The 19,753-nt window shown below is 39.0% G+C and overlaps 2 protein-coding genes across 7 annotated transcripts in view; one reads left to right on the forward strand and one right to left on the reverse strand.

Annotated features, from left to right (window-relative positions):
- Positions 1-123: 123 nt before the first annotated feature.
- Positions 124-16,659, forward strand: dnajc3a (DnaJ (Hsp40) homolog, subfamily C, member 3a). The gene is made up of 12 exons (XM_074659199.1): positions 124-495; positions 2,397-2,507; positions 2,606-2,730; positions 3,461-3,535; positions 5,043-5,195; positions 5,332-5,513; positions 6,633-6,752; positions 7,103-7,208; positions 7,308-7,428; positions 13,909-14,041; positions 14,504-14,652; positions 16,107-16,659. Exons 1-12 carry the CDS (start codon positions 414-416, stop codon positions 16,262-16,264), a joined length of 1,515 nt encoding a protein of 504 aa, XP_074515300.1. The 5' UTR covers positions 124-413; the 3' UTR covers positions 16,265-16,659.
- Positions 16,660-16,968: 309 nt separating this feature from the next.
- uggt2 (UDP-glucose glycoprotein glucosyltransferase 2) overlaps positions 16,969-19,753 on the reverse strand; it is a 41,554-nt gene continuing 38,769 nt past the window's right edge. For 5 of the 6 annotated variants that reach the window (XM_074659192.1, XM_074659196.1, XM_074659194.1 and 2 more), the window contains 2 exons: positions 19,213-19,381; positions 16,969-19,080 (listed from right to left, as the gene is read on the reverse strand). In XM_074659192.1, the coding sequence (XP_074515293.1) occupies positions 19,055-19,080; positions 19,213-19,381 (195 nt within the window). In that variant the 3' untranslated portion in view covers positions 16,969-19,054. The remainder of the gene's footprint in view (positions 19,081-19,212; positions 19,382-19,753) is intronic. The other variant, XM_074659193.1, reaches the window with a different exon arrangement.

The following is a 19,753-nucleotide window of genomic DNA, read 5'->3' on the forward strand; positions in this document are numbered from 1 at the left end:
TGAGTGGGACCTCAAAAATGTAGAAAAACAAACTACACACACACACACACACACACACACACACACACACACACACACACACACACACACACACACACACGCACACGCACACACATATACCGGTATATCATGACCGGTCTTATGCTGCCGTGGCTCCTCTCCGTTGAGCCAGCAGATGTGGGCGGTGTTTTAACAATCCCAGCCAATCACAGTCACCCACGACCCGGCCTGCTTGAGTCCGCTGCTCCGCTGTGACTGCTGGGGAGAAAGTGAGAAGAAGCAATGCTGAATAAGTAGTAGTGCTGTCAACACATGGGGACTGTTAAGAATTAAAGGAAACATTAGTTAAAATAACATCGTTATCTGAAGTTTGTGGACACAAGATCGGACCTGTCTGATGCTAATATAACACCATGGTTGCCATCGACCATGTCGCTCAAAAAATACTGACTTACATCCCGTATGTTCTTGTTTTGATCGACATGAGATATGAAGGTAAGAAGACTATACTTTAACTCCGCAAGTTAACGACAGCAAGTAGCTTATTGACGTCACTACTAACTGATATAGAACTCTGCAACGGTTCAGACAGCCTGCTTCTACGTTAATGTTTAAATGCTTATGTCAGTTGGTAAACGTTAGCTTTTGAAATTGATAACAGTTGGCTAACGTTAAGCTAGCTGATGTTAACTTTTACGATACGATACAACTTTATTATACTGAAATTCATTTTGCATCTCAGTGCAAACTGACAATAAAGTTGTATCGTATAAGTGATTAGCTAGCTCAACGTTAGCCAACTGTTATCGATTTCAATAGCCAACGTTTACCAACTGACATTAGCCACATAACGTTAACTACAAGAAGGCTGTCTGAACCGTTGCAAAGTTCTATATCAGTTAACAGTGACGTTAATCACTATGACAACTAGATAGCTGTCATACGTAGCTTTACTTGCAAGTTAACGGTTACTGTAGCTACATTACACTATTCTAACGTTACCAAGGAGACGGTTGAGTTCACATGTAGGTTAAACTAATGGTAACCAATAAGCTAAAAACGGTTTGACTCGATATAAGTTAACATTAGCTAGCTCAACGTTAGCCAACTGTTATCAATTTAATAGCTTAACGTTTACCAACTGACATTAGCCACATAACGTCAACTACCAGCAGGCTGTCTGAACCGTTGCAAAGTTCTATATCAGTTAACAGTGAGCTGTCATACGTAGCTTTACGTTGCAAGTTAACGGTTACTGTAGCTACATTACACTATTCTAACGTTACCAAAGAGGCAGTTGAGTTCACATGTAGGTTACACTAATGGTAATCAATAAGCTAAAAAACGGTTTGACTCGATATAAGTTAACATAACATACTGTACTTTACATATAAGTTAACGTTAGCTTATTAGCGTCACTGTTAACTGATATAGAACTTTGCAACGGTTCAGACAGCTTGCTTTTAGTTAACGTTATATGGCTAATGTCAGTTGGTAAACGTTATCTTTTGAAATTGATAACAGTTGAGGCTAACGTTAACTTATATCGAGTCAAACCGTTTTTTAGTTTATTAATTACCATTAGTTCAGCCTACATGTGAACTCAACCGTCTCCTTGGTAACGTTAGCATAGTGTAATGTAGCTACAGTAACCGTTAACCGTTACATTCCTCACTAGTAGAGGTCAGTTCTCAATAAGATTTACAGGAGCTTAATTATGGAGTAGCTTTTCACATCTTTCAATAAACTGTTCATCTGTCAAATGTTTCGCTTAAAGGGTCATTTAATTGCTGTTTTGTAATTGTTTTCCCCATGTTGTTCATGTATCTGTTTTTATGTTTTTTATTTTTTCCCCACTCATAATGTTGTTTGGTTACGATTACCCAGAAGTCTTTATAGATATTTAAATCAATATCCTCCTCACAAACACTAACCATACACTTCCACACAACACACACACACACACACTTATCTTTTTTGATATATTTACTGTATTGTTATTATTATATATATCTTGTCCTAATTGTTTGTTATCACTATTATGTAGTCATATTATTTCTTTATATTAATCTTGTCTCTAGGTGGAGGCTTCAGATAAGCCCAGTGGTTTTTTTTACTCTTCCTGCACTTTATATTATTCATTTATTTTGTTGTATAGTTGTATAGTCTTAAATTGTGCAAAACAAAACAAATAAACTTGCAACGTAACCACTACATATGACAGGTAGCTAGCCTACATGTCAAAGTAATCTCTCTGATTTATGCTGCCGCCTGTCATTGTCTGGTAATCAACGTGAATACATTAAGAATGGAGTACTGTACTGTGGTTACTAGTCTGTGGTAATATGCTCCAGTATATGTGGTTGCAGGATATCAGTATTGTGTATGTTTTTCAGGAGTGAAATGTGGCCGGGATGGGAGTGTGGACAATCATATGGAGATGGGGAAGAAACTGCTCGCTGCTGGCCAGCTAGCCGATGCCCTCTCTCATTTCCATGCTGCTGTGGGTAAGTGGCAGAAAACATGCTGAGTTTTAAAAAGATGTTTAGGTTATACACAAAGACATTAAGGATTAAAAACTTGTTTACTTTGTCCCTGTTGTCAGACGGAGATCCCAAGAACTACATGGCCTACTACAGGAGAGCTACAGTGTTTCTAGCAATGGGGAAGTCAAAGTCTGCACTGCCAGATCTGAGCAGAGTTATTGAACTCAAACCAGACTTCACATCTGTGAGTTTCTCTTTTTATATCAGTTGCACACGTCTACATAAGAAATTGGAATAAAACAGGTATATTTGTACAGGGATGCTCCGATATCGGGCTGATACTGACTTAAATAGCTGGATCGGGTATCTGTGACATTGGGACCGGTCTATTCAATTCAATTCTATGTTTGTATACTATATACATTATAGACTCAAATTTTAATTCCTGGATTAACAAGGTTTACATTTTAATTGTAATTCCTGTTTATTTTGAAGATTTTTTTACCAAGTAGCTGGTGTGCGATTTATTATTTTAATAATAAATAACAGTACAGTAAATACAGTAATACAGTAAATGCATATCTATGTATTTATTTGTTACAATTGTTTTACAAAGTTAGGAAAGCAATGTTTAAGTCAAGCCTGATGTTGCCGTACACATAAAAGAATGATCCCAGTCACTTCCACAAGGTGAGGCATACAGCTTATTAATATAACACTGGTATCGGATCGGTCCTCGGTATCGGCAGATACCTAAAGCCCACGTATCACTATCGGTATCGGGACTGAAAAAGTTGGATAGGTGCATCCCCATATTTGTATATACAATATATGTGCAAATATTATAATTCAGATCAGCCCGAGGCACAACGCTGCTGGGAAACCGGTCAGTTATGTCAGCTGTGTTGATAAAGTCTACAGTATATTTTGTACTGGTATTACGCAAAACAACTCCTCTCTCACTCTCTTAACAGGCACGCCTTCAGAGAGGAAATCTCCTTCTGAAGCAAGGGGGACTAGATGAAGCAGAGAATGACTTCAAGAAAGTGGTAAGTAAAGGAATATCCAGTTTAAACTCAACAGCAACAAGACTGAGAAGTCACTATTTTGTTAGATAAGCAGAGATCGCCAGGAGGTGTCAGTGTTGATCTGTACCATGGTGTTACAGTGAAGCTAAACTCAAGCATGAAGACTATAGGCTTAATGTTGTGAAGGCTATTTATGCTTTTCTATGCAGTGTGCACACTTTAATTGTATTATTTATTTCACTATGCTGTACTGTTCTACAATGAGGTTGACAACATGAGAGCTTTTGGTATTTATGGGGTGAATGGACTTAATAAAAGGCTTTTAAACCAAGTAGCAAGGAAGTTAAAAACAGATACTGAAGGCCACATTAGACCTTAGAGAACAGGGATACCCTGCATCCATAAACCATCTTAAAATATGTAGATAATACTTAAATTGGCAGCGAAGTCTCATTTGGACCTTCAGGGATGATTTTAAGGTGCTCGTTGAGGATTAAGACTGGAGCTGGCTAATGCATTTTCCATTAGATTTACCATTTTACAGAGAAGTTTCACAGCACTCCCAGAAGACACAAATGCCCTTGTTATATCTACGATTAAATCCTAGATTCCATTTAAAGCTGCTGTATTCTCAGGTGAGGTAATCATGCAGGCACAAATGAAGTTCCTCTTCTACATGGGGATAGGGTGTGAATGTCAGTGTCACATTGTGCCAAGGACATGTGGCGGGCCTGCAGCCTCACAGGCCTGTTTGGATCATTAGAGCCTTGCCCTTACATTTCCTTGTATTGAACACACAGCAAATCAGTCAGCTTTTGATTAGCTATATTATATGTAAGTTGAAGCTCAGTGGTTAGTCTTGTAGTGCTGTTTGGCTGTCTGTAATGTAAAACCTCAGGTGGCTAATATGAAAGAGTTCGATATGTTATAGGCTGCTAAACTGTATGATTAAATAATAAGAGTTAAACAGTCACTTTCTGGGAGTGTCTATGGAATAGAAAATTGCAATCAAGAGGGCACATCCCAGCAGAAGCCATCTGGGCTTATACACTTTTACGTGGGCAACATTTGCGGTACTGTCAAGGGATCTGGCCAGAGGTGCGTGCTGTCCTGCTGCTTCAGCAGTCCACAATGTTGGCCTCGCTTAATGCATCACATTTATGCATTACGCTTTTTCCTAAGCTGAGCAAGCAGGAAACACTTTAAGGGTACCCAGGTCTATTTGTAAAGGATGTGTTGTTAGCAGAGATTGCTCTTGTGAATATGATGACCTCTATGATGGGGATAATTATAATGTAATGGGTTTAGGGAATGGTAAGCACTGCTAATGATGTGATAGGCAATGTTCTGAAGAGGTAAAGTCGACACAAGAACTTATTCAGAAATAGAAGAGCTCATATTGGAATGTGTTGGTGACGGACTGAATACAAGTCTCTTAAGTTACTCTAACTTTTTTTTTTCCCTAGATAGATCGCTTTAATCATGACCATAAGCATGCAATTTAATGTCTTGCCTTGCAATGTTCCAGCTGAAGTCTAACCCAAACGACAAAGAGGAGAGGGAAGCCCAGAGTCAGCTGACAAAGTCGGATGAAATTCAGCGACTGGTGGCTCAGGCACGCATCAGCTTCAGCAGCCAGGATTATGCGACAGCTGCTGCCCAGCTCGACACTATCATTGAGGTAAGATACCTACCTCGTCAGCATTTGCCTAATTTTCCTGCGAGCATGACATTGTCCATGTTATCATCACTGCAGAGTCTACAGAGCATTTGTATAGTAAACTGGTTTGTAAGAGATATTTTTCCGCCTGTTACAGACGTGCGTTTGGGATGTGGCCTCTCGTGAGATGCGAGCGGAGTGTTTTATACGAATGGGAGAGATGGGGAAAGCCATCAGTGACCTCAAAGCTGCTTCCAAGTTAAAGAGTGACAATACCCAGGCTTTCTACAAACTCAGCACCATCTACTATAATCTCGGAGACCACGAGATGTCCCTCAAGTAAGATTGAGACTCCCACACTGTATCAGTATCAGACGTTGTGACAAGTAGCAGGATTCAACAGTTTCACCATGAGAGAACTTTCCAATTACTAAGGTGTTCCATCCAGAGTCAAACATGGCACAATTTATAATAGATTACATCAAAATTATTTATGTACATTGACATCCATCTGAGGACGCTCTGTTTTTTGTTTTTTTAAACACCATGGATTGAAGCTGTACTTCATATCAGTGTAACTGCTGTAGAGGGCTATTAGCAAAGTGATATTTATAAATACATATTTCTTGCATTTGTTTTTATGTGAAGAGGAGGAAATAACAGAAGACATCTCACGATACAAAGCAATAGCCCTGCAGTAAATGGCTCATTACCTTTGTTTATTGTTGAGACTATTTTCTCTAAACTTGATGGTCATTGTTGTAGGGCTGACCCGAATGCTTCGAAGCTTCGAAGTTTCAACCGTTGCCATGGTAATCGACCTACAAATCAGTATTTAAAAGCTTAATTTTTTTGTTTTTCTTATTTAAGTATGTAATAATAATGTATAAATCCCCAAATAGCCCATGAAACAAGGAATAATCCCACAACATTATTAATTATTCATATTCAACATTGATTATTATTAGTTATTCTCAGACGGATATCGCTGTTTGTTGTGTTTAGAGGTGCGTGTGTGTACTGTAGTGCGGGAGCGACACCGTTTCAGGCACTGAAACGTGGGAGATGGAGACAGACAGACAAAACATTCCAACCTGCTGCGCTGCAAAGCTTTGAATACCTTTTGAATATTCATCACCGAAGCTTCGAAGACCTAAAAATGGTATTCGGGACAGCCCTACATTTTTCTGGAAATGAAACGTATAAATATCTTTCAGTCATTAACACTGTAAATTTACAGAATGTAATGTGGCAGCAGCACTTACTTATACGACACATACCAGGATTTGTGTTTAACAACAATACAAACTATAGCTTCAAAAATGACCACATAGTTGAAATCTGTATTGTTATTTTTGTCCACCCCCTGTAAGTTGGTAATATAGCACGTACTGTACATCAGGCAATATGGAAAATTAGTCTGTTCTGACCTTCCTCCTCCTCTCGTCTAATTTGCAGCGAGGTGCGTGAGTGCCTGAAGCTTGATCCTGATCACAAACAGTGTTACAGCCATTACAAGCAGGTCAAGAAGCTCAACAAACAGATCCAGTCTGCAGAGGAGCTCATCCAAGAGCAGAGGTGTGTGTGTGTGTGTGTGTGTGTGTGTTCTGGCAATTGTATATCCCTGTAAATATAAAATAATATCCTCTCTGAATACCAGGGATTGCATCAGCTGCAGAATGACGGCTGCCTTTCCCTCAAGCACTCCGAGCACTTTCTGATCTTACAAACAGCCGTGCAAATCCCATCTTAATGTGAATGGATGTCACATCATATTTGACGTATACAAGATATCATGTACACAAGACTAAATGGAGCGAATAACAGAGCGACATGATGTTTGTGGGTGCAATGATCCATGTTGCGTTCTGCTGTATTGACGGCGTCACAGCGTTGTTCAAACACCCACCTGCTTCCTGCTCTTTTAGGTATGAAGAAGCAGTGAGCAAGTACGAGGCGGTGATGAAGACCGAGCCCAACGTGCACCATTTCTCTCTCCTTGCCAAAGAGCGCATGTGCCATGCGTTGGCACAGGTAAGACCCCTTGCTGCTACCATGAGATGCATTAACTCACTCTTTGACTTCATTTAACAATACATCTAAACAACATGTTTTTCTTTGTGTGATGAGCAGGGCCAGCAACCCAGCAGAGCTATCTCAGTGTGTGGCGAAGTCCTCCAGTCGGACCCGGAGAACGTTAACGTGCTGAAGGACAGAGCTGAGGCCTATGTCCAAGATGAACAGTATGAGGAAGGTAAGCCTGTCAGTTGAAGCCGTATGTAGTTGAGATCTATTCATTTTTCAATCTTAAGGGCGGGTCCATCTGCGTTCTGTTTCGTTTCACCAGACCAGGCTCCATTCACAAAAACATTTTACCTCGCAGAACACGGGAGTTGCTGGTCTATCTTTTAGTTTGTTTGTGTGATTGTGTTCGGATCTGAACTAACGTGGCGTCCACACAGCAGTACATTGCTTAGCTTCCGTGCCGATACTCCTGTCTGCTCCTCCAAACAAGGAGCATGCCGACCGCCATCTAAGTTACTGTATCTAACGTTGCTACACTGACTACAAGGATACTGTATATGTAGCAGGGTCATCATGTGGAAACCTACGTCAGGTCACGTGGGAAAAAGGTTTTAGAAGGGCTTGGGGAAAATGGCATTTTCATGCCAAAACATACGTACTTTGACCAAAATTGTAATGTTCGGATTTGAATACATTAGGAACACCAAAGGGAAGCTACAGGATGATATAAAAACCTAAAAAAAATAATGGACCTGCTCTTTAATCGAGTCAGTCTGTTAAATTTCTACACTCTGAACCGGGATCACACTAAATGCTGTTGAGTCTACCAACCTTCACTGGGAATTTATTCATTTCATTTGAGAAAGTCCATGACCACTATGTCTTTTTGGTGAGGATGGACTGAATTTGAGCACAGATGTGAAAATGGTAGTCGTTTGGAAACAAAGTATAGATTTATTAATGCCAAATCAGATTCTTTTTCTAAATAGCTCTACTCTCTACTCATTTTACCTGTTTTTATTAGTAACGTTTAGTGACATGACAGACATTTAAATTAAGTTACTGAAATTTGCCCTCAATTGCCAGTTTATTAGGTACACCTAGCTAAAACTAATGCAGTCTAATACAACAGCCTTGTAATAAATCCTACCTCCATGAAGGTTTTAGCTACTGTAGGTGTATCTTGTAATGTAATGTTCCTAACTCTACTACACTGTACACTGGTGTCATGGCAGGAGTCTAACACAGGGGGTCCTTGTAGCATTACAAAAAATACACAGTGAAATTAAGTTAAAATATCATATAAGCATCTGATCATTTTATTTGTTTGAATATTTGTTGGTTGTTTATGTCTACTGGAAAATGTGATTTTAATGTAAACATCCAAAGAAAATGCTGTCAGGCAGCATAGGGTCAGAAAAGCAATGGATGCTCACATCCAATTAAATTGTGCTTCATTTAACACAATCTTTCTGTTTATCACCAAATCCACTTTGGAATTTAAATAAGCACACTACAGACTAAATGTAGATAAATACAGCACTGTCCGCATGCTAATTTGGTGGAAGCACATAACTGCTATGTCTAAAGCTTGAAAAAGACAAACGTCATCTGTAAGAGCATTTATCCAATACAGTATAATTAGAATTATGTGTGGCGCACAGTGTGTTAGAAGTAAGAATAGCCCGCAAGATGTAGAGCTGCCCTGCACTGTTGGCTGAAATTATGCAGAATTTCTTGATTATCAAGCCTAAAGCCATTCTTCAGTAGCAGTGCCAAAACACACACACACTCACACTCACACACACACACACACACACACACACACACACACACACACACACACACACACACACAGCACTTACTATCTCCATAAAGCCTTTGCTGGCAGAGGGGGAATTAGGCTGAAACAACGGTCTCCCCTATCTGTTGTCAAATCGTAGAAAGTCCAGTGATGGCAGATGGTGAAATCCCCAGGAATAGTTTGTGTCCCAGCCATCATTTTACCTGTCGCCTGATGTTCTGCTACCGCCGCGCAAAAAGCCGATGGATATGTTTTGTCAAAATCCCTGCCTATATTTTATGTTTATCTGTCAATTAAGTTTGAAATGTAATGTAAGCCATCCCACCCGTTGCGGTGTCTTTGTGCACAGATGCCAATGCGATGTCCAAACCCTGGTTCCTATAGAATCATTTTCACTGCTCAGTTTGAAACTCTCACACATTCGACCCTCACTAATGACTATCAGTCAGTAAATGTTGGAAAAAGGTTACAGAATTTCAAATCCAATACAGAAAAAAAATCATATATACCCTGAAACATCAAGTAACGGTAGTGTAGCGGGTGAGGGAGAGCAAGCTGCCTGCCGGACAAAAAAGCAAAGTGTGAATGTGAAGGGTGTCAAGGAATGGAGTAAACTTTATAGAACATGTGCAGAAGCATCATGCAAAGGAATGGGACAAAGTTGTAAAAGGGCGCTTTCACAAGCCAACATTTAGTCCTTTTAATCAAACTCTGGTGCGGTCAGTTTGGGCGGTTATGAACGCAGTAATCGTACTCTGATGCGGACCAAAACAGTCAGTCTGAGACCGCTTGCGAGGGATGGTCTCGGACCATTTCCAAGCAAACTATAACGCAGGCTGCCTGTGTGGGCATTTGTTGAGTTGGACACAGGTTAACATGAGTGGGAGAGGACTGACCTGGACTTCTGCAGGAGTCCGATGTTTGTTTGCTTGACATTTTGGCCACAGAGAACATCCATTCATTCATTATCTGTAACCGCAACCGGGTTGCTGGAGCCGATCCCAGCTGACATTGGGCGAAAGCGGGGTACACCCTGGACAGGTCGCCAGTCTATCCATCCACAGGGTGAGAACATACAGAATATGCTAAATAAATTCCACAAAAATAGTGACGTTTATAAAGTCATTTGAGATAAACAGAGAGAGAAGGGATTTGTGTGCACAGTAGATCGGTGTTGAGTCAAAGTGAAAAAACTTTGGCAGCAATATATCGAAGTCCGTAATTCCTCTCGAGACGAAGAAGATAAATTCGCTCCTTTGTACACACCCCTGAGCAAATTGTTATTTTTTATTTGGTCTGCTTTAATTTGTGCCCTGTGAAACCGAACTAGACTAAATAGAAAACAAACCAAAAGAATCAATTTGACTCTGATTCGGACCAGCCAAGCGGAATATGGCTTGTGAAAGTGCACCTTATTAATACAGTAAGTGCCAAAAAGAAAACCTACCAATAGAGGTTTTGTTTATTGAAAAATTTGATGATCCCGAAGTTGAAAAATGTACAAATCCTACACATAGTGGCTTTAAGAGAAAGACAGGACGTATAGGATTGGTATCGATATTGGCAGAGACACTGTGGTGCAGTACTCAAAACCAATGTTTTCATTGTCTATCTTCACAATTTTCATGAAACTCTGAACTGTATCCAGTGCGTCAGGCTCCAACACTCCTATTGATTTGCACTACCTAAACCGAAAGACTGTAAAGGGATGACTCATAACCAACCAGTGTGACGCATAGAAGAGTACAGATTTTATGTGGTTATTTTTGCAATAGACTGCTGATAGTTGAGGCTTGCATTGAGGTAACTAAAATGGATCTGTTGTGGGTGACCACAGTTTGACAAAGTGCATCACTGAAATTAGTGCAGAAAATACTTTGTATCTAATACCTGACACTTTCCTATAGGCAGTCAATCTGCTAAAAAGAGAGGCTGTCATGCAGTACAGGCTAGCTGCTGTCGATGAGATCCTAGTAAGAATCAGACTGTATTTGTTCTGCCATAATAAGTACACATTAAAAAGAAAATATTTTTAGTATTCGTTGGGGCAGTTTTGTCTTTATTTTGATAGTAGCTAGTAAATATAGCTAATAGGACTGTCAGAGTTAACACGATAATAACACGTTAATGCAAATTTGTTTTAATGCCACTAATTTCTTTAACGCAATCGATCTTTCGGAGGTCGTACCGTACCCTCAGTTTTAAAGTTTGAGTGAAGATACTGGAATCATATGAAACTAGGAAACCTCAGGAATCCATTGGCATCATGTCATACTAGCTTATCGCGAAGGAGGTTAAATAACGCTCCAAACTTACAAGCATATTTGCCCACTCCCATGTTGATAAGAGTACTGAATATTTGACACATTTTATCTATGCTAAATGCAGTACCTGTGAGAGTTTCTGGATAATATTTGTCATTGTTTTGTGTTAATTAATTTTTAATAATGAATATATATATACATTTGCATAAAGCAAGCACATTTGCCCACTCCCATGTTGATAAGAGTATTAAATACTTGACAAATCACCCTTTACGGTACATTTTGAACAGATAAAAAATGTGCAATTAATTTGCGATTGTCCATGATTAATTGCAATTAAATATTTTAATCGATTGACAGCCCTAGTAGCTGATGAGATCATTACAACGCCAGAAAATAATTTTTTCCTGTGCAACTAAATATATCTAATAGCTAAACAATTAATAATACAGTATTATGTGCCTCAACTTATTACTGTGACAAAAATATATCATAGAACACAGGAATAGTGCGCTGCTGATGTGTTAAAGCGCAAAACTACCACTATGCCGCTCCCACCATTGTGGTGCGGAGCAAATCACCAGAAAAGCAAACTGGTACAGGCTAGAACGAACCTCAGTGTGCATCCAGAAAGGCCACTTCACAAGTTGATAGATTTCTAGAGATGAAAATAAATGATACATTAATTCACTAAATCATTAAAAGCTAACATGTGGTGCGTTACAGGCACCAGCTGAAATGTGTTGGCTCGTATCCACTTGAGGTTAGTGTGACACAGTGATGTTTTATTTTACTTTTATCTCAGTGTGTTAGATGGAAAAGTGAACACGCGCAAAGAAAATAGCAGCTATGAAAAAAAGATAAGAGATGTATTAAAGCTCCAAAACAGTTTTCATTTAATTTATATAATCTGCAAACTACCTTAGATTAATTCATAATGTTCCCATATACTGTATGATGTATAACCCAAACATATGGTGTTTCATATGGTGCCTCAAACGTGCACACAGAAACAGCCTGGAGCTGCTGCAACATGATCTGAAGGTACTGATGAATAAAGTGGTTTATTTAACAGCATAAGATCAAACCTGCTCAGAGATAGGACTACTAAGGACACTAGTCAAATAATGTTATGTTGGTCGTAATGGTTATAGTGATGGAGATATGAAAAAGTCAGTAATGCCAATGATTATGGCAACAATAATGTTATTTAAATGTAAGAATTGTTTTCAACCAGGGCTTTTTCTCTACATGTTCTTTGATCATACCTGTTGATTTAGTTAAATATTACATTACTTACTTCACTACAGAGGATCACATCTCCAACACAACAATATCAGCAAGCAAACAGATAACAGCTAACAGTTGACTGAAATATAGTCTTTATAATATCTTTATTTACTCTTTATAAGCGCTCCACACACACACACGAGACAGGTCAAATGAAGATAACGTTAGCGGTTACAAACAGGATCGGTAGTGAATGGTATTATACTTTTTGTAGAATTACAGTATATTCCAGTGGTGGCTGCGTAGGATTGTTTCCGACTCGTGTGATCCAAACATTCCCAATAACTCCAGAGCGTTGTGAAGTACAAAAGTCAGCAATTATTGAAAAAAGATAAATGTAATCATTTTCAAAGTTAACATGTTTTTATCTAACGAAATATTCTGCTTTAATCCATATTTGTTGGCGTTTAGCCTTTCAAAAACAACATTTTCACTGCAGTCAAAAAATGTTTTGCTTGGAGCCATGAGTTCTATTCATTAAAGAAAGTTGATTTAATAAAAAAAGACTTCTCATTTAATCCGATTAATCACTGTATTCAAGTTGAGGATTTTGTATATTTATGGTGATGACAAAATATGTCGACAGACATTTGAAGCTTCTTTCGAAACCTCAATAGAAGCTTTGGATGTTTTAAAAAAAAAAAAATTACATTTGGTACACCCGTAGCTCTTTAAGTGCAATACTTCACTTAAGTGCAGTTATCTGTCTTTAGATTAATGTGACAACATTTATAGTAGCCTATTTCTTTTAACATAATCATCAGGTCAAAATTAAAATGTGTCCAAAACGTTCTGACTTAGCACCTGCTAAACTAAAAATGACATTCCCATCAGCCTCAGCTGTGCTTTGTGTTCAGTGTGAATTAGAAAATGTTAGCATTTAGATCAAAGCACTGCTGTGCCTAAGTACAGCCTCACAGAGCCGCTACAGTAGCATGGCTGTAAACTCACACCACCACAGGTCTCCTGTGTTGACATCACAGGTGAGTCATCAAAGTGTTTCAGTGTTACTGTAAGTCATAAATTCATAAATGCAGTGCCAACGTTCAACATCATTTGTATAAGAAACCTAATCCCCGTAGCTTAATTGAGGAAATGAAAGCACCGATTGAAGATAATGCAATTATTGTCAGCTGATCTATGTACATTCTCATTCTTCATTTAATCGGAGGCTCAGACACATAACATTACCATGTGCCTTGTTCAAAGACACTTCAGCAGGGTGGATGCAACAAGGTCTTAAGGTCCTGTGTTTCCTTCTGCTGTCTTTAAATACTGTGCTTCACTTCCCCATTAGCTGCTTTGGATGAGTAAGCGATACTGATTCTGTCCTCCATTTCTTTCTTTCCAGCTATTAAGGACTACGAGACTGCTGCAAAGCACAGCGAGAACGACCGTCAGATAAAAGAAGGCCTGGAGAGAGCTCAGCGACTTCTCAAACAGTCTCACAAGAGGGATTATTATAAGATCCTGGGAGTGAAGAGGTGGGCACGGGAGTTTTGGATACTTTTTTATTTATTTATATAGCTTTATTCCAGACAGGGAATTTTATAGGTAAAGTTGAAAAGAATATTTGTTTTTCTTATAAAATTGGTTGCTTTACAAAGACTGCATCAGAAAGCAATTTACTTTTGTTTTGAGACTACTATGTTTAACAACCACTGCTCTACAAAGGAGCTCTGCTGCACTGGAAACCACATCATTTATCCCCTTTTTGAACATTTTGTGTTCAAAAGCACTATTGACAATTCAAGATGGATTACATTTTAAGGCAATGAAAGCACTCTCGGTAATAAAAAGAAGTAATGGTTTATTACGTAAGAGCCGATGTGGTAACCCGTGACACTTGGAGTGGAGTATTTTATTTGGTCCAGCTTGTGCTGAAAAGAAGCTGTATTTTTGTATCTGTAATAAATGTGCTGATAATGCTCTCCCCATTGTCACAGAACTGCCCAGAAAAAGGAGATTATCAAAGCCTATAGGAAACAAGCACAGCAGTGGCATCCGGACAACTTCCAGGATCCAGAGGAAAAGAAGAAAGCCGAGAAGAAGTTCATCGACATCGCTCAGGCTAAAGAGGTTCTCACTGACCCAGGTAAAAAGTTTTGTGGTCTGCAGAGTCGGTGGAAAGTTGTTACTGCCAGTCTCTCAGTAAATGCCAGGCCTCTGAGGGGACTGCTGCTGGGAACAGCTCACTACTTGCTATTTTGTTCAGTTAGCTTGAGACCTTCATTATTTTACTGGGCGTCAATTTTTTTTTTCAGTAAAATGGTTTTATCCAAACAATCTTACAGAACCAAACTGTAGTATTCCCAACAGCCCTAACTATGCTCGTGTCACATATTTACCATAATTAACGTCCATTTCCTATTTGGACTAATATTAAGTTAGTGTTCGATGAATCAGTAGGGCCGTCAATCGATTAAAATATTTAATCGCATAATTGTCCATAGTTAATTGCAATTAATCACATTTTTTTATCTGTTCAAAATTTATGTTTTAATGTATGTAATACTCTTATCAACATGGGATTGGGCAGATATGCTGCTTTATGCAAATGTATGTATATATTTATTAGTGGAAATCAATTAACAACACAAAACAATGACAAATATTGTCCAGAAACCCTCACAGGTCCTGCATTTAGCATAAAAAATATGTTCAAATCATAACATGGCAAACTCAAGCCCAACAGGCAACAACAGCTGTCAGTGTGTCAGTGTGCTGACTTCACTATGACTTGCCCCAAACTGCATGTGATTATCATAAAGTGGGCATGTGTGTAAAGGGGAGACTCGTGGGTACCCATAGAACCCATTTTCATTCACATATCTTGAGGTCAGAGGTCAAGGGACCCCTTTGAAAATGGCCATGCCACTTTTTTCCTCGCCAAAATTTAGCGCAAGTTTGCAGCGTTATTTAACCTCCTTCCTGACGAGCTGGTATAACAGGGTACTAATGGATTCCTTAGCTTTTTTTAGTTTCATAGGAAACCAGTATTTTCACTCCAGCTTTAAAGCTGAGCCCGCTACGACCTCCGAAAGATGGATTGCATTAAATGTGTTAAATTAGTGGCGTTAAAACGAATTTAACACATTGTCCATACAACACAGAACCGTACCCCAAATTGAACATATGGCAGCATATAAAACAATAATATAAAAATGATTATAAACAATCTTAATTGAAAGTAAATAGCTACACATGAAGTTAAAAGGATGTATATTTACAATTAAAATATAATGAAGTAAATAAATAAAATATATAAATAATAAATATATAATTATGTAGATACCATAAATTAAATTGAGAATATGGTCACAAACATAAAACAAAGTACAGCACACATTCCTAACAATAGAATAGTCATTTCTACTCTTAACTTCACACCTCTAGTGCCTCTTCAATGTCCCCATTATTAACAAATTCCAAAAACATTTCCCAGATGTCATAAAACTCCAAAGCTTTCTTGAGGGATTGATTTCTAATTCAATACCTGAGTATCTATTATTTTGTTAAATTGTTCTGTACCGACATGTTTTTTTCTAGAGATGAGAACCAAGTTTGACCACGGAGAGGACCCCATGGATCCGGAGAGCCAGCAAGGTCACCATCATCATCAGCACTTCCACGGAGGCTACCAGGGCTTCCAGGGTTTCAATCCATTCGGCTCTGGACCCTTCAACTTTAAATTCAACTACAACTGAGGCAGCTCACATCCAGCACGGCTGGAGCGGATATTTTTCTATTGTCCTCCCTATTTAAAAGGGAGATCGTTGGCGGAAGGAATGTCGGGAATGTGGAGCAAATTGTGACTTTAATTCAGTGACCTTGATTAAATATGCATCTTTTGTTGTTGAATAATACAACTTTGAATTCCGTTTTGGGGAAGGTCTGTTGCTATGCTAACAACTATCTGCCATGTGTGAAGCAGCTTTTATCACGTGTTAAGTGGTTCATCCTGACACATCCTTTCCACGTATTGCACACTTTACAATTCACATCCATTCGTAAGATTCTATTTGTACATAAGTACAGTACTATTTTTATATGAATGGAGTTTTTCTGAAATGTAAATAAAGACCTATTTATGTACCTTCAATTGAACTGAGGGGCCAGACTGTTGCTGTGTGGAAAGGGAAGTGACTTTGTGACATTCATGAACTGAAGGTTTGAGAAATGGGATTTAGAAATGCTACTTCTTCTTCATTACTTCTAACCTTTTCCTAATTGCAACCCTCTTAACTGCTTCTCCTCCCCATAAATGCATTTCCTCACATGGTGTAATGGGTATGGTGAGGAACAAATTACAGTCGCAGGAAAATCCTTTCATTGTAGACCTTTCAGAGCATGAATCACACATCCACTGGCCACACGGGGGGACAACAGAAGTCACAAACAGATTTAGTAATGACGGTTTTGTAGCAAAGATTTATTTTTTTTCCACCAGACAGTAATATAAACATTTGTATTTGACACACGGCACAGTGAAAGATGGGTGTCTTGGAGAGCAGACTTCCTGCACCCATTTTTTATCGACTTTTAAAGACAGCAAAAAACTACTGTTGGTTTCGGTAGAGCAGCAACACCCATCTTATTCCTGAGACAAAAAACACTGGATCGTTGTGGAATTCAAATATTGAAAAGTGATTTCTAAAAATGTAAAGCAGTGACGATGAATGTACGTGAGACGTAAACATACGGATATATTCTACCCATAAACCACAACATTTAGTGTGCAAATGAGGATTCTTTGATCCACAACTTGGCAATAATAAAGTAGCATCTGGTCTGTTGAGCCAAAGTCATCTAATGTAGCGTCATGACAGACAGAAGTTGGTTTAGCAATGGTAAGTTGTCTGCTAAGGGACCGTGGGAAAATTATTGGGATGGTGAGACGGGCTGAATCTTTTTTATTTCATTAAATGGCGAGACAGCCTTATTAATATTTGTGTTGGACCCTCCCCTTGACATAGAAAAACATAAACAAACATTTATCGCAAACATAAGAAAGAAGTGAAACTACAGCCGCTGAATTTTTAATTAAAGCTACAACATTTTCAGTCACCAATTTTGCAAACCTTTAACAGACTCCGGATCTGTGACCGCAATGTTTTCACCCTGAATTACAACAAACAGCCAAAAAATAAATATGAATTTCACCAGATTATATAGAGCGCTGCAGGGATGACATATTTTTGTCGGACAACCAGGAAGTTAGCATCGCCGTGGATCCCTCGACAAAGAGCCAACTGGATTTTTCCATCGGGTTTTGGATTATTACAGAAAATAAACTCTGTGGCAAACAAATGTTTATGATACTTTTTGTTTCTTTTATGATTTTTGAAGTGTGAATGCAATCGCCAGAAGTACAAAAGCTAACGTTAGGCTATAAACGATCTACACCACGGTTGCATGGGCGCGAGTATACACAACGAGGCTGTAATGGCGGACGTGTCGGCGTGATGGCGTTTTGTAGTCTCATTTAGCCGCAGGACACCGATTTTTTTCAGATTACCTGTCTCATGCACTACTGTCAGGAAACAGTGACCGTTTTATAAAAATAACTTCTTTTTTTTTAAAATCATATTTGCTCCAGTTCTTCCCACTGCTGCTTTAACTTAACTTTGGTTCAGCCTTCTGTTATGATTCAGAATAAAGGAGCAACTACGTACAGTAGAGACGTTCATTTAGTAATAAATAATACGATACAGAGATTGATGATCCTCTGCATGTAAAAGGCACCTTTATAACCCATGAAAGCCATGTTTTGGTGTAACCATTTGATCCCTTGTTTATGTAATAAATGTTGCAAAGGAAAGGCTGAACTAAAAAAGACTTGGCGTAAGAAAAGAAAAAAGACCCTCCCCTAGACTACCCTCCTCAATAATAATCATACAGTCCCAAAGCTCTAATTTATCAACTTTGCAGCCAGTTATGAAATTTAAAAACAGACTAGCTTCATGTTAGTCACAACTTTGGTTTGGGCATTTCAGTCAACGTCAAATTAAGATTACCTAAATGCTTTTTGAAACAGTTTTCCATAATAAAAAAAAACTTAAAAAACTTTGAGATCAGATTCTTAGAGATGTGCCTTCTCCATTTAATTCTTCGCTTACATTCTCAGTGCAATATATGCCAACTATTTATTCTCAAACACCCAATAGAGTGCTTCGACTGACCCCCACCCCATTATTCTTTCAGCGTTCACTTCATTCTCCGGTAACCACATACTAACCAAGACCCGATTGTAGTGCTGATAGCACACCAGAAGTTCACAGTTGGCAGTTTAACACTTACATCACATGTTAATTGTGTAAGACGTATCAACTGCAGAAGCAGATATGGCATCTCTGAAAATATCCCATCATTCTCCGGGCTCGGGATGCAACGCTCCACGGCTATGTTTAGATGGAATTGTCTGTCTTCAAGCTTCACAGGTGGCCTGCTCGCAAAAGGTGCTGCCTCCTTCCTCTTCAAAACCGTGCTGGCAGGCACTAAAGTTCATCACGCCGCTTGTCTTCTGAGCAGAGGGTGGAAAGAAATAATGAAAATGTGCAAAAGTGGTGAAAGAGACAAAAAAATTGGCCAAGAAAAAAGGTTGAATTTCTGTCTTAGAAATTGGCAATAAATTGTGTTTTTCTTTTTTTCCAACCTTTTTTATGTTGTGAAGGAGAGGGGGTCTGTTTTTGTGTTGCTGTGTCTTCCTGTTCCTGGACCCGCCGTCTCAGTAGCTGTTTTATCTCGTTGTCATATTCAACCCACTCAGGCACAATCCTTGCCGCGGCCGTTAGCTTGGGCTCCTTTGTCTTTGGGTTATTGCACTGCAGCAGAAAAAGCAGAAAAAGACCACATTCACCCACGCCACCCAGTTCCACTCTCTCCCAACAACTCATATTGTCATTCCCAGCACTGTCTGTGGCAGCCGTTTCAACCTAATTTGATTTCCAATTCTGTTAAAAGGACATTAGCCCATGTCTTGTGTCTGAATTACCAAGTGGTGTCCTATGCCACAGTGAGACAATGCTTCCTATTCCAGTCTACTGGAGCCCGTCCAGTAATTCTCTAAATTAGTTTAGGAGACTACAGGATTGCTCCTCAGTTGTCTCCTAAATGCCAAGTGCCTCGTGGACATTAGTGACTGGGAATATGCTCCTACCTCTCAGTGCTGCAGCAGCTACAGCTTAAACCGAAAT

Source organism: Sebastes fasciatus, chromosome 14 (assembly GCF_043250625.1).
Source record: "Sebastes fasciatus isolate fSebFas1 chromosome 14, fSebFas1.pri, whole genome shotgun sequence".
Lineage (NCBI taxonomy): Eukaryota > Metazoa > Chordata > Actinopteri > Perciformes > Sebastidae > Sebastes > Sebastes fasciatus.

Excerpts from the sequence above, each read along its gene's own strand:
- dnajc3a (XM_074659199.1), top strand. The coding sequence starts at position 414 with ATGGTTGCCATCGACCATGTCGCTCAAAAAATACTGACTTACATCCCG. Across the intron at positions 496-2,396 it reads GATCGACATGAGATATGAAG|GAGTGAAATGTGGCCGGGAT; the intron begins GTAAGAAGACTA and ends TATGTTTTTCAG. Across the intron at positions 7,429-13,908 it reads AGATGAACAGTATGAGGAAG|CTATTAAGGACTACGAGACT; the intron begins GTAAGCCTGTCA and ends CTTTCTTTCCAG.